This window comes from Eptatretus burgeri, chromosome 2 (genome assembly GCF_056783735.1).
Source record: "Eptatretus burgeri isolate ZD-2024b chromosome 2, Ebu_testis_v1, whole genome shotgun sequence".
Taxonomy (NCBI): Eukaryota; Metazoa; Chordata; class Myxini; order Myxiniformes; family Myxinidae; genus Eptatretus; species Eptatretus burgeri.
The window spans coordinates 129,385,170-129,397,514 of record NC_140962.1 but is presented as its reverse complement, the minus strand read 5'-3'; the positions used below and the strand labels follow the sequence as shown (position 1 = coordinate 129,397,514).

The 12,345-nt window shown below is 44.7% G+C and overlaps 1 protein-coding gene across 6 annotated transcripts in view; it reads left to right on the top strand.

Annotated features, from left to right (window-relative positions):
* Positions 1 to 12,345, top strand: part of CHD1L (chromodomain helicase DNA binding protein 1 like) — a 139,051-nt gene that overhangs the window by 105,090 nt on the left and 21,616 nt on the right. For all 6 annotated transcript variants that reach the window (XM_085871192.1, XM_085871191.1, XM_085871193.1 and 3 more), the window contains one exon: positions 10,108 to 10,216. In XM_085871192.1, the coding sequence (XP_085727318.1) occupies positions 10,108 to 10,216 (109 nt within the window). The remainder of the gene's footprint in view (positions 1 to 10,107; positions 10,217 to 12,345) is intronic.

The window sequence follows — 12,345 nt, the reverse complement described above, 5'->3', positions numbered from 1 at the left end:
TAATTAAACATCCTAATTACCCTTTGAATGCATACCCCCCCTCAAACGTAACACTGCCCCGGTACCACAGCTCCTGCAAGGTATATCACAGGCGCTACCGTTCCAGCCTCAACACTTACTGACTCACACCTAATTAACCTAACGAAATAAAGTAGGAGGGGCAATGGGCAGTGAGCCGCAGCTAACTTACCTATCCTGCTTAATGTACTACCCCCTCATGGCCTTATCCTCGCCAAAACAATCATTCATTGTTTTTTTTTTATCACATGAGAGCACTGAGCGAAGTTGCACTCCATCGTCTGGATCATCACTCTTGCCCAACACTCCTCCAGTGATCTGGGGAGGGGAAACAAAAGGTTCCACAAAAACACAACACTTATACTTTATATTCCTACTCTAAGCCTTAACGACACTATTCACGGAATATTTACACTTGACCATGTCCCCCAGTGGATGCTAATAGACCCAGCGTTACCTGGGGAGCAAATTTTCAAATTTGCTTGCCCCAAAATTATGCGGACATCATGCCCTTGCTGCACATGTCAAGTTGTGCGGGATCGAGTGGGACTCACATATCTTCACAACACTCACACCATGGTCATCATCACATTTCTAGGTCATGGTCCCCATTTTAATGATGCAGGCTGAATCCCGTCATGGCCGTGGGGTGGGTTACCACAAGATGATGGGGGAATCTCAGGTGCAACCATGCCCACAGGTAAGCTTTAGTCCAACCCGGACGTTTCTCCGCCCCCGCTCCCTTTGATTCCCACCCCCCTGGTAGCCATCAGCCCTAACCCCGTACAACACACTGGAAGGGGTCTCACTGGCTCCTCTGGCCTTCCTGGGTCGCCAAGGTCCTACCCGCATTGGTCGCCCAACCAGACCCTTTCCCAGTTGTCTCCAGACACTGTCACCGTTAGCCACCAGGGGTGAATCTCCTTGAAGAGGGTCGCAATTCCGCTCACCGTGAGCTTCAGCAATCCCTGTGGACAAGCACATCATCCCCACCCACAAAACCCACATGACTCCCCCCACCCCATCGGCCTTACATGTGACACCTGCATTTCTAACACTTCACCGACCATGACCTTCCCTGTTACCACACCATGTCCAATAAAAATCAATGTGTGCACCATACATTTCACTTCTTAACTTGAAACAACTCACACAGCACTTTTCCTCACCCGATCCACGCACCAGCCATTGGACAGCCACTCGTTCCCGCTTTGTTATCAATTACCCACTGTCCCTATTGTCACTCTAAAACCCAGCAGAACTTACAAACCCATGCCAATTTCCCCACAATTCACTATTTTCACCAAAGGAGGGCACTTTGTCACAATCTCAGCAGCCGAGCATGGCCCTACATGCTCAGCCCGATCGAGTCTCCCCGACCCCCGACAGTGATTTCCGGACCCGACCTATAAAAGGGCATCTTGGATAGACCTGGCGGTTCAGCAGGAGGATTCATCCTCTCCGAGTCTAAAAGTCTATTGGAGGGTCCCTCCATCGCCGGGTACCGGCAATATCGTTGCATGTGTCCTCTTCGCCCGCACCGGAAACAACTCCCCATAAAAGGCCCCCGTGGGTATCGGTGTAATGTCTCTTCCGGTTCCGGACCCCCTCGGCCATAATTGAATTGCTCTTTTGGCTGGGCTGGACCCCGCCGCTTTGGCGCACCAACTACCGAATTACCCCTTATCAAACTTGACAGTTTCTGGCAAATTTCCTGAAACATTTGGGTAATGCCAATTTCTCCCAGCCCCCCTCCCTGATCCCGAATCTCCGCCTGTCGGATGGTCACCAATGGCCTCTCGGGAACCCGACCCGGCCGACTCCACGAGGCCAGCCTGGCCGCGCACTCGGCCGCTCGGTGAACGGTGGGTGGATCCTGTAACTCCACTAGCGCTCGGACCTCAGGGTCAGGAAGAGCAGCTAAAAATTTCTCTAGTGCCAGTCTGTCCCATGCCTCCACTGTAAGGTCCCGATACGAGATCCTGACTGATTGGTAAAAGTCCTGCGCCAGCTCCTGCACTGTCTCACCCGGCTTTAATCTGCGGTGCTGGAGCTGGGCCCGCACCAGATCACAGTTTGCCGCGAACCCAAACCGACGGCTCAACGCCTCGCAAATGTGGGAGCTGGTCAACATCCCCTCCGCGATCACGTTTAACACATCTGCGGCTGGTCCCCGCAACGTTGCCACCAAATTCCCTGTACGTTCTCGCTCATTCCACCCGTTTAGTCGGGAAATACACTCAAATTGCGTCAGAAAAGCTTCAAGGCTCCCTGATCCGTCAAAATTTACCAGGGGGATCACTTTTACGGTGGCCCGCTTCCCAGTTTCTCCCTTGTCCGAATCCAGCCCAGGGATCAAACACCCTTGTGGCTGCGTATCCAATTTCGGAGCCCACTGTGGCCAAAGCTGTTTTGCGGTGAGGGTCTCATGGGTCAATTTTGCCTCCTGTTCCAAACGTTGAATGGACCGATTCACCTCTTCCCGCAGGATCTTCTGGGCCTGCACAACCTCCTCCAAGGCTCCGTCGCGAGTTTGTAGCTGCTCCTCAACCAACCCGGACACTCTACTTACAAAAGACAGCTCCACCAGGCCTTTATCCAACACTTCATCTTGGCTCATAATTTTATCTTGTTCGTCCAAACGAGCCTCCAATCCTTTTACCTCCTCCGCCAAATTCATCCCTTGCTTCCTCAGCTCTCCCCACTATTCTACTTGCAGCTGCATACGAGCATCCACACAGGCACGATGACGTTCCAGGCTTTCATCCACTTTATCAACCCGAATGTTCGTTGCATCAATTTTATCTCCCAATTTTTTCGTATATTTTCCCCCTCCAATGTAATTTCTACCTTTGTTTCCTCCAATCTATCCTCGAATTTACTTTGTATTTCCCCCAATTTAACATCCACACACTCCTGCATCTCAGTTTTCATTTTCTCCATCTTTTCCCCCAATTCATCCCTCATTAAATCAATCAGTGCACCCAACTGTTCCCCCATTACCCCCAATTGATCTGTCATTTCTGCCATTTGTGCCGTCATGTCTGCCCTCTGTGTCACGAATTGATTTTCCATTTGTGCCGTCATTTCTGCCCTCTGTGTCACGAATTGATTTGCCATTTGTACCGTCATGTCCGCTATTAAACGTTCCAACAGTGTCTGGATCGTCATCGCACCGGTTTCCGGCGCTGCCGGCTCCATTACGGGCAATGAAGCACGGTCCACACTCGGAATGGGGGAGGTTTCAATCCTACCCCCATCTCTCCCTTCTTCCCCCGACGAGCTGCCAGACACGTGGCCTTCCTCCTCAAACATCTGCACATCCGCCATGGTGCAGAAGTCCCGTTTGCCGCCAATTAAATTTAATTTGAAAACTCCTGCCAAAATTTTCCCGCGCTCGCGCGCTTTCCTGTAGTAATTTTATATTCCAATTTGTGACGAGATTTTAATCTTGGTATATTCTCCCGATACCAAATATAATTTAGAGGGGTTCGAACATCCAACACCCTGACACCAATGTGACGTCCACGGGACTTGAACAGTCCCGCCAACGTAGAATGAGCCGAAACGATGGAGGCGGTTTATCCTTTACAACCCAAAGATGGCGGTTCTAATCGCTCTACCGCAAACGGGACGAGGAAGGTGGCACGAGTCGCTCTTCACTGAGTTAATGATGTTTATTTCTCGAACCAGAAATAATAAGACTCGGCAAGAGGAGGGATTCGGGGCGATTCGACGGGATGGTGGTGTGTGTTCGGGCGTGGGGAAAACACAGACATTTCCAATGAATATACAAATCTCAAACCCTCTAAGGCGCCAGGTACACACACACACACACACACACACACACACACACACACACACACACACACACACACACACACACACACACACACACACACACACACACACACAAAACGTAGCTGGTCCTGGTGGTCAGGCTGGCCCGTGGTGCGGACGCAACAGTCCCTGGATTGGCGCCGGACGAGCTGGCGTTGCGCTCGTCAGGTACTGTCGACCTCCTGGTGTCGGCCCAAGTCCGCTCACAGCCGCCAGGGAACCAGTTCTGGCGCCAAGTTGCGAGCAGGAGAGGGAGGCAGGTCCGCCCGCCGTTCGACCCCGTACTCAGAGCCAGCAGAACCCCAGAGCCAACCGAGCTGAGGCACAAGGCACAGCAGGGCCTCGAGACACGATGAAAACCAGGATCGAATCAGCGCAACAACACAGCACGCTCCCAGCACAACAACCTCCACCAAAACGGTTTTTCTGTCCCAATCTTCTTCCTCTTCCCTTTTTTCCCGAACAGAGCCTTTTTATCCTCGAGACATGACGGCACAAATGGCAGAATCTTTATATATCCTTTATATCCTTTATATATATATATATTGTTACGTTTGAGGGGGGGTATGCATTCAAAGGGTAATTAGGATGTTTAATTAGGTATGCCATGCTGTTCGAGTTTACCAGGATCTCGATGTAATAAGTAGCAATTCAGTGGTGATAAGTTGTCTCGTAAATGTTCATTTCTTCAAGGAGGGAAATGATAATTGTCACGTAATTAGATAGGGACACGGGATAGGGTAAGTGTGTCTGCGTAAACCCCTTTTGGTATTCTCTGGAGACTGGCCGTGACGTCACAGGACAGTGCAGCGGATGGCTCCGCCCCGTGATCAAGATTGGCAGAAGGCGACGGCGGTGGGCCAATAAACGGCTCGATTGGAAGTGACGAGGGCAGGAGGATAAAAAGGTTCTGTTCAGGGTCGAAAAGGAAGAGGAAGAAGATCGGCACAAAAACGATCGTGTTTTTTTGGTCTGGAGGCTGTTGCGCGGAGAGCGTCCTTGTTGTTGTGCTGATTCGATCGTGTTCTTCATCGTGTCTTGGAGCCTTGCTGAGCCTCGTGCCTCACCTTGGTTGGCTCTGGGGTTCTGCTGACTCTGAGTACGGGGTCGAACGGCGGGCGGACCTGCCTCCCTCTCCTGCTCGCAACTTGGCGCCAGAACTGGTTCCCTGGCGGCTGTGAGCGGACTTGGGCCAAGACCAGGAGGTCGACAGCACCACGGTTTCTCCTGCCCCCCCCCCCCCCAACGAGAGCAAGGCCAGCTGGTCCGACGCCAATCCAGGGACAGTTGCGTCCACACCACGGTCCAGCCTGACCACCTGACCACCAGAAATAGCTAGTGTGTGTGTGTGTGTGTGTGTGTGTGTGTGTGTGTGTGTGTGTGTGTGTGTGTGTGTGTGTGTGTGTGTGTGTGTGTGTGTGTGTGTGTGTGTGTGTGTGTGTGTGTGTGAACTTGGCGCCTTAGAAGTTTGAGATCTGTATATTCATTGGAATTGTCTGTGTTTTCCCCACGCCCGATCCCACACCATCCCGTCGAATCGCCCCGGATCCCTCTTCTTGCCGAGTCTTGTTATTTCTGGTTAATAGTAAAAACGAATAAACATCATCAACTCGGTGAAAAGTGACTCGTGCCACCTTCCTCGTCCCGTTTGCGATAGAGCGATTAGAACCGCCATGTTTGGGTTATAAATAAATAAACCGCCTCCATCGTTTCGGCTCATTCTACGTTGGCGGGACTGTTCAAGTCCCGTGGACGTCACATTGGTGTCAGGGTGTTGGATGTTCGAACCCCTCTAAATTATACTTGGTATCGGGAGAATATACCAAGATTAAAATCTCGCCACGAATTGGAATATAAAATTACTGCAGAAAAGCGCGCAAGCGCGGGAAAATTTTGGCGGGATTTTTCAAATTTAAATTAATTGGCGGCAAACGGAACTTCTGCACCATGGCGGATGTGCAGATGTTTGAGGAGGAAGGCCACGTGTCTGGCAGCGAGTCGGGGGAAGAAGGGAGAGACGGGAGTAGGGTTGGAACCTCCCCCATTCCGATCGTGGACCGTGCTTCATTGCCCGTAACGGGGCCGGCAGCGCCGGAATCCGGTGCGATGACGATCCAGACACTGTTGGAACGTTTAATAGGGGACATGACTGTACAAATGGCAAATCAATTCGTGACAGAGGGCAGAAATGACGGCACAAATGGAAAATCAATTCGTGACACAGAGGGTAAAAATGACGGCACAGGGGGCAGAGATGGCGGATCGATTGGGGGTAATGGGGGAACAGTTGGGTGCACGGATTGATTTAATGAGGGATGAATTGGGGGAAAAGATGGAGAAAATGAAAACTGAGATGCAGGAGTGTGTGGATGTTAAATTGGGAGAAATACAAAGTATATTCGAGGATAGATTGGAGGAAACAAAGGTAGAAATTACATTGGAGGGTGAAAATATTCGAAAAAAATTGGTAGATAAAATTGATGCAACGAACATTCGGGTTGATAAAGTGGATGAAAGCCTGGAACGTCATCGTGCCTGTGTGGATGCTCGTATGCAGCTGCAAGTAGAAGAGTGGCGAGAGCTGAGGAAGCAAGGGATGAATTTGGCGGAGGAGGTAAAAGGATTGGAGGCTCGTTTGGACGAACAAGATAAAATTATGAGCCAAGATGAAGTCTTGGATGAAGGCCTGGTAGAGCCGTCTTTTGTAAGTAGAGTGTCCGGGTTGGTTGAGGAGCAGCTACAAACTCGCGACGGAGCCTTGGAGGAGGTTGTGCGGGCCCAGAAGATCCTGCGGGAAGAGGTGAATCGGTCCATTCAACGTTTGGAACAGGAGGCAAAATTGACCCATGAGACCCTCACCACAAAATATCTTTGGCCACAGTGGGCTCCGAAATTGGATACGCAGCCACAAGGGTGTTTGATCCCTGGGCTGGATTCGGACAAGGGAGAAACTGAGAAGCGGGCCACCGTAAAAGTGATCCCCCTGGTAAATTTTGACGGGTCAGGGAGCGTTGAAGCTTTTCTGACGCAATTTGAGTGCATTTCCCGACTAAACGGGTGGAATGAGCAGGAACGTACAAGGAATTTGGTGGCAACGTTGCGGGGACCAGCCGCAGATGTGTTAAGCGTGATCGCGGAGGGGATGTTGACCAGCTCCCACATATGCGAGGCGTTGAGCCGTCGGTTTGGGTTCGCGGTAAACTGTGATCTGGTGCGGGCCCAGCTCCAGCACCGCAGATTAAAGCCGGGTGAGACAGTGCAGGAGCTGGCACAGGACATTTACCAATCAGTCAGGATCGCGTATCGGGACCTTACAGTGGAGGCATGGGACAGACTGGCACTCGAGAAATTTTTAGCTGCTCTTCCTGACCCTGAGGTCCGAGCGCTAGTGGAGCTACAGGATTCCACTAGTACATAATTAATGGACGTACTTGTGTGATGATCAAACAGTACGTAATTAATACGTTTAGTGACATGGCTTCGGATGGAGGGACTGACGGAGTGACCGTGCTTTTCGTTTTTAGCTCGCCTGTTCGAACAGCAGAGAGCTATAGCGATACCCCCGACGTGAGCGTGAGCGTGAGCGTCAGCGTGAGCGTGAAAATGTTAAAGTTTTTGGTGCAAGTTATTTAGAAGCTTGCCATTCATTTAATATGTGTACTCGGATGCTGATATTTGGCATGGAGGTTCCTTTGGGGTATATTATTGATGTAGTGAAGTTGAAATTAAAAAAATAATTTCAAAATCTTAAAATTTTTGACCTGTTTTGAACTTAACTTTTTTGTAGCACATCAACATTAATGTTTTTATCTACCACACTACTTTTTACTAATTACAAAATACAAATGCATATATTGCTTTGAAATTATTTGGATCAGACTTCACTGCAATGCTTTATAAAAAAATATTATAAGACTATTCTTTTAAAAACGATAAATGTATAAACAGGCGAGCATTCGGTGGCTTTGACACCAACTCTCTGGTTATATATTCAGATTGGATGTTGATAGAAAAAAATGTTCCTTTAGATAAATGATGTTTATTGCCGAAAAGTGATTTGAGCTGTGTCATTTTGGACCGTTTTGAGCCGAGCTGAGCGATGCCACGTCGTGCCAAACCCTTTTGAGTCGAGCCAAACCATGATAGACATCCGAGCCATGCCATGTCGAGCCCAGCCATATCTTGCCGTGTGCTGGACTGTGCCGTGAATGACCGACGGTTCCGAGCCTTGACATGCCATGATGTGTGCCATGACGGTCCGAGACAGGCCGAGCAATGACATGACGTGCCGTAGATTATAACTCACAGGCTTGTGGATTTACTTTTGTTTCATAAAGAAAAGTATGATTACTTTAGAAATATATTTATCAGTCATAACGGAATTTCAAATGACTGAGAAAAATTTCTCACCTGAATACACTCCAGGGCAAAAAAAAAAAAAAAAACCGAGCCAAGGCAATTTTTAAACATTTTTTGTCATAACTATTTTACCATTTTATTTTACCAAAAAAAACCTCACCAGAACATGCAGAAATAACTGCACAAATCAGTATGAAATAGTTTGTCCCTTCACTCTCTTTAAATAATCCAATCTTTTGGTCAAATTTTCAGAAAGCTTCTTGTACCGAGAAATGCAATATTGTCCTATTCATGTTTTACAGCTTCCCAAAGTTGGTCAGAATTTGCAATTTTCCTTCCAATAAGTCTGTGTTGAATAAAGGCCCAAAGATTCTTTATGGGGTTCAAATCAGAACTCTGACCAGGCCAGAACATGTTTCAGGAACTTTTTCTCCAACCACTTTTTGGTGGCTTTTGCATTATGGGCAGGGGAATTATCTTGTTGAAAAATGACTTATTTGCTTTTCTCTTGAGGAAATAACTTTCGTAGTCTGGGAAGTAATCCTTTCTTGAATATTTTCTGGTATTTTTTGGCAGTAATCGACTGTTCACACTTTACCAGCTCACCAATAACAGCATATGAAAGCATCAGTCAACCTTCTTGTGATGGTCCTTCTGGAAACAGTTTTGTTTTCAGTAGTTCTGCACTACTCTGACAGTTTCCGCAAGCTTTTCCTTCTTTCCTGGAGAACTAAGAATTTCAGTTGCCTGCCATCTTTACTTGTAGTGACTCTAGGCCTGCCAGATCCCTTCTTCGTTTCAGTAAAACCAGTTTTCTGGAACTGTAGACCTATTCTCTTTATGGTAGGCAGATAAATAGTGATTTTTCTCCTTCTTCAGGAGCTTGTGGATTTCAGAATATGTCTTGCCTGCTTGATGAAGATGAGCAGTTCGATTTTTAATATCCGAGCTGCATGGAACTTCTCTTTCTTTGGAGGCATTTCTAAATTGGAACACAAAAAACATGACTGACACTAACTGTACAAGTCATAAATTAGAGCAATTTAGCCACTTGAATATGCATGAAACAGTCAAAAAATGTGACAACACCCTAAAAATGCATTGCACATCTTTAAAAGTATACAGTACTTCTAACAGTAAAATAAATTTAAAAATTTTTTTGTGACAGAACAACTCAAAACAGTGTTATCTTCCTTTTTAAGTGTAAAAGTTTCATCTATCTTGTCTTACTTGAGATATATTGTTCTTCAAAGTTGAAAGGCGAAAATAAGTAAATTTCATAATTAAAAAAAAAATTTTTAGAGAACAAAACTTCTTAAAACACTAATTTTTTTTTTGTAAAAATTGCTGTAAACCGCATGGATGGCTTTTAGTCACTGTAACATGAGTAATCAATTTAAACTGGAATGTGTACTCTGCATCTTTGGCTCCATAGCAGATGTGTCGTAATAAAAGTTTTGAAGGCACAACTTGAATTTTTCACCTTTTCTGAGTGGAAACAAAATGGTGAATGGCTCTAACATGGATTCTGCGTATGCTCCCTTGCAGTAACGAACGCGATGTCACTTCGTGAACCTCCATGACCGAAAATATATACACAGGGCTTACATATATATATATATATATATATATATATATATATATATATATATATATATATATATATATATATATATATATATATATATATATATATATTATCATGGTGTTTCATCTGGGATACCCTATAGGCCTATACAGTATTTAAGATAAGTTGGCATGATCCATTCGTTAAGGAAGTGGAGCTTCAGTCTTTTTATTTTTATAACGGTACTATTGAACTCTTAATTTTGTGATCACTACATTTTTTGTGAATTTATTTATTTGGTGTTTTCTTCTTTTGACCATCAGCAAGTGTTCATCTGCCACGTATTGGCCATGCTACTCCAGCCTTCAATTGGTACGGGACTGAACGGTTGATTCGCAAACACCTCACCTCCTGTGGCATCCCGACTTTTATGTATCCTTTTTTTAAAAAACGAGGAATCTTTAAAATGGTGATGTGACATACTGCTTTCATAAACTGAATTTCTACATTTTACCATTATAATTAACACTTTTTATTTCATCCTCGTATGCAATAAATATAAATATCGAAATAAACGAAAATTCATTGAGGTTATATTTGGTTCTGCATGTCGTCAAATAGGGATTCAAAAAAAAATAAATTCATTGTCAGATTTAGTTGGGGTTTTTGAAATTTAATCAGTTTCACTTTGGAGATCTTTCTGGACCGCTGTTTCCCCAGAGAGGTCAACAAGTCACTTGAGTCAAGTCTCAGTCTTTGAGGGCAAGTCTCAAGTCACCATTGTATTACTTCAACTTGTGTCAAGTCCTACATTTACTTATAAACCATGCTTGGAGGACAAAACTATCAAGGAATTGATATACAGGGCTTCATTTATTGAAATGGATGTTCTGAAAATCTGTTTAACTCAAGTTTTTATTTGGCAACTTCATACAGTGAAATCTTTTTTGCTTTGTTCCCAGCAAAAAATAATTTCTGTTCAATCCAAATGCAATCACCTTGGGAAGATTTGCTACCATCATGAATAAATTAAAATCGCACAAGTGCAGCCCATATGCCAATCTTTTGATCGGCCATCAGAGCATGCATGCTTTTTAAGGAAGGAACAGATAAGGAGATTTGAATAATTTACTTGTTTATTTATGATGTACGTTAAAATGAAACATAACTTATTAACTTCAATTGTTGTCTTTAAATATACCTTACTTTTTATGTTTTCCTTTGAAAAAGATCCATACATATAATGTGCAATTATTGACCAAGTTTGAATAATTCAAGTCGAATGAGATTTAAATTGTCACACAATCATTTAATCGGCTCGACGTGCACAAGATTACTGATCAGGAGCCAAGTTTCCCCAAATCGGCACAAACGTTTGTTTTAAATAAGGTTGTGCTTCCCATGATCCAACACTGATGCTGGTGAGACTGGTGCTTGCCACTTGGACATGGTGTTCTCTCTGTTGTCTGGAGAGTGGACACTCCCTTTAACCTTGATGGAGAAGGGTATGCAATCTGGCGGTTGTAATCTATGGCGCACTGCACATGGGCATAACACCGTTGATGTTGTCATTCACCGAACCATACATACCGCCAACCGAAAATTATTTACCATTTATTTTAAACCCTATTTTAATTCGATGCTTATTGAACGATTATTTTCTGAACATTGTCAACAAGTCTTAAACTCCAAGTTGCACGTAATTTGCAAGCAAGTTGCAAGTCCACAGACACCAAGTCTGAGTCTCAAGTCAATTTTGTCAAGTAGCAAAATTGCTGCTTGAGTCACAGACTGCTGTTTCCTCAGGCCTATCCAGTCATGCTCTGGTGAGATCCTTCCAACATGTTTATTTGAGGCTATATTTTTGTGAGGGTGGTTCAGTTTTCCCTCGACTTTTCTCTATATAATACAATCATGTTTGTAGATTAACTTTTTTTTTGAGATAATTTTGTCTTCATCGAGTTAATTACCAAAACACCTTATTGAGTGTTTCTTCCTTCATTGCATGTGCTTAAATTTAAAACAGTTTATAACTTTGCCAAAATTCAAACCCATGATACAAAGCTCAGAAACGAGTGTGCATACCTCAGAGAAACATTGCCAGCCTGGAGTTGCCTTCAAAAATATCATTTTTGTAACTTATGTCGAAGTTTAATTTTAAGTGCAAACAAAAGTCCAGGTAAAATTGGAACCACTCGTATAGTTGCATTAACTCCAAATTTTACGATCTCTTTGAAGTAATAGTAAATATGATTGGGTTCATAAAATACTTATTTCCTGCATTCACTGTTCTGTCAATGATGGTCAATTAACCATTTGTTTTTTGACCTTTCCCACAGAAGAGCTTTCTGTCATTAATTTTGATGATGCTGATTAGATTTGAAGATAGTTCGAATGTTTTTGGTATTTTTCAAAACTCACATGAACAGGAATAAAATGTACATAGAAAAATAACTTGTAGGGAAATGTATATGGGATAGTTTAAAGAAAATGATGCCACAAAGCTTTGAAACTGGAAAATGGAAAACGTTTGGTCAAATCTTTCCATTTAACTTGTACCT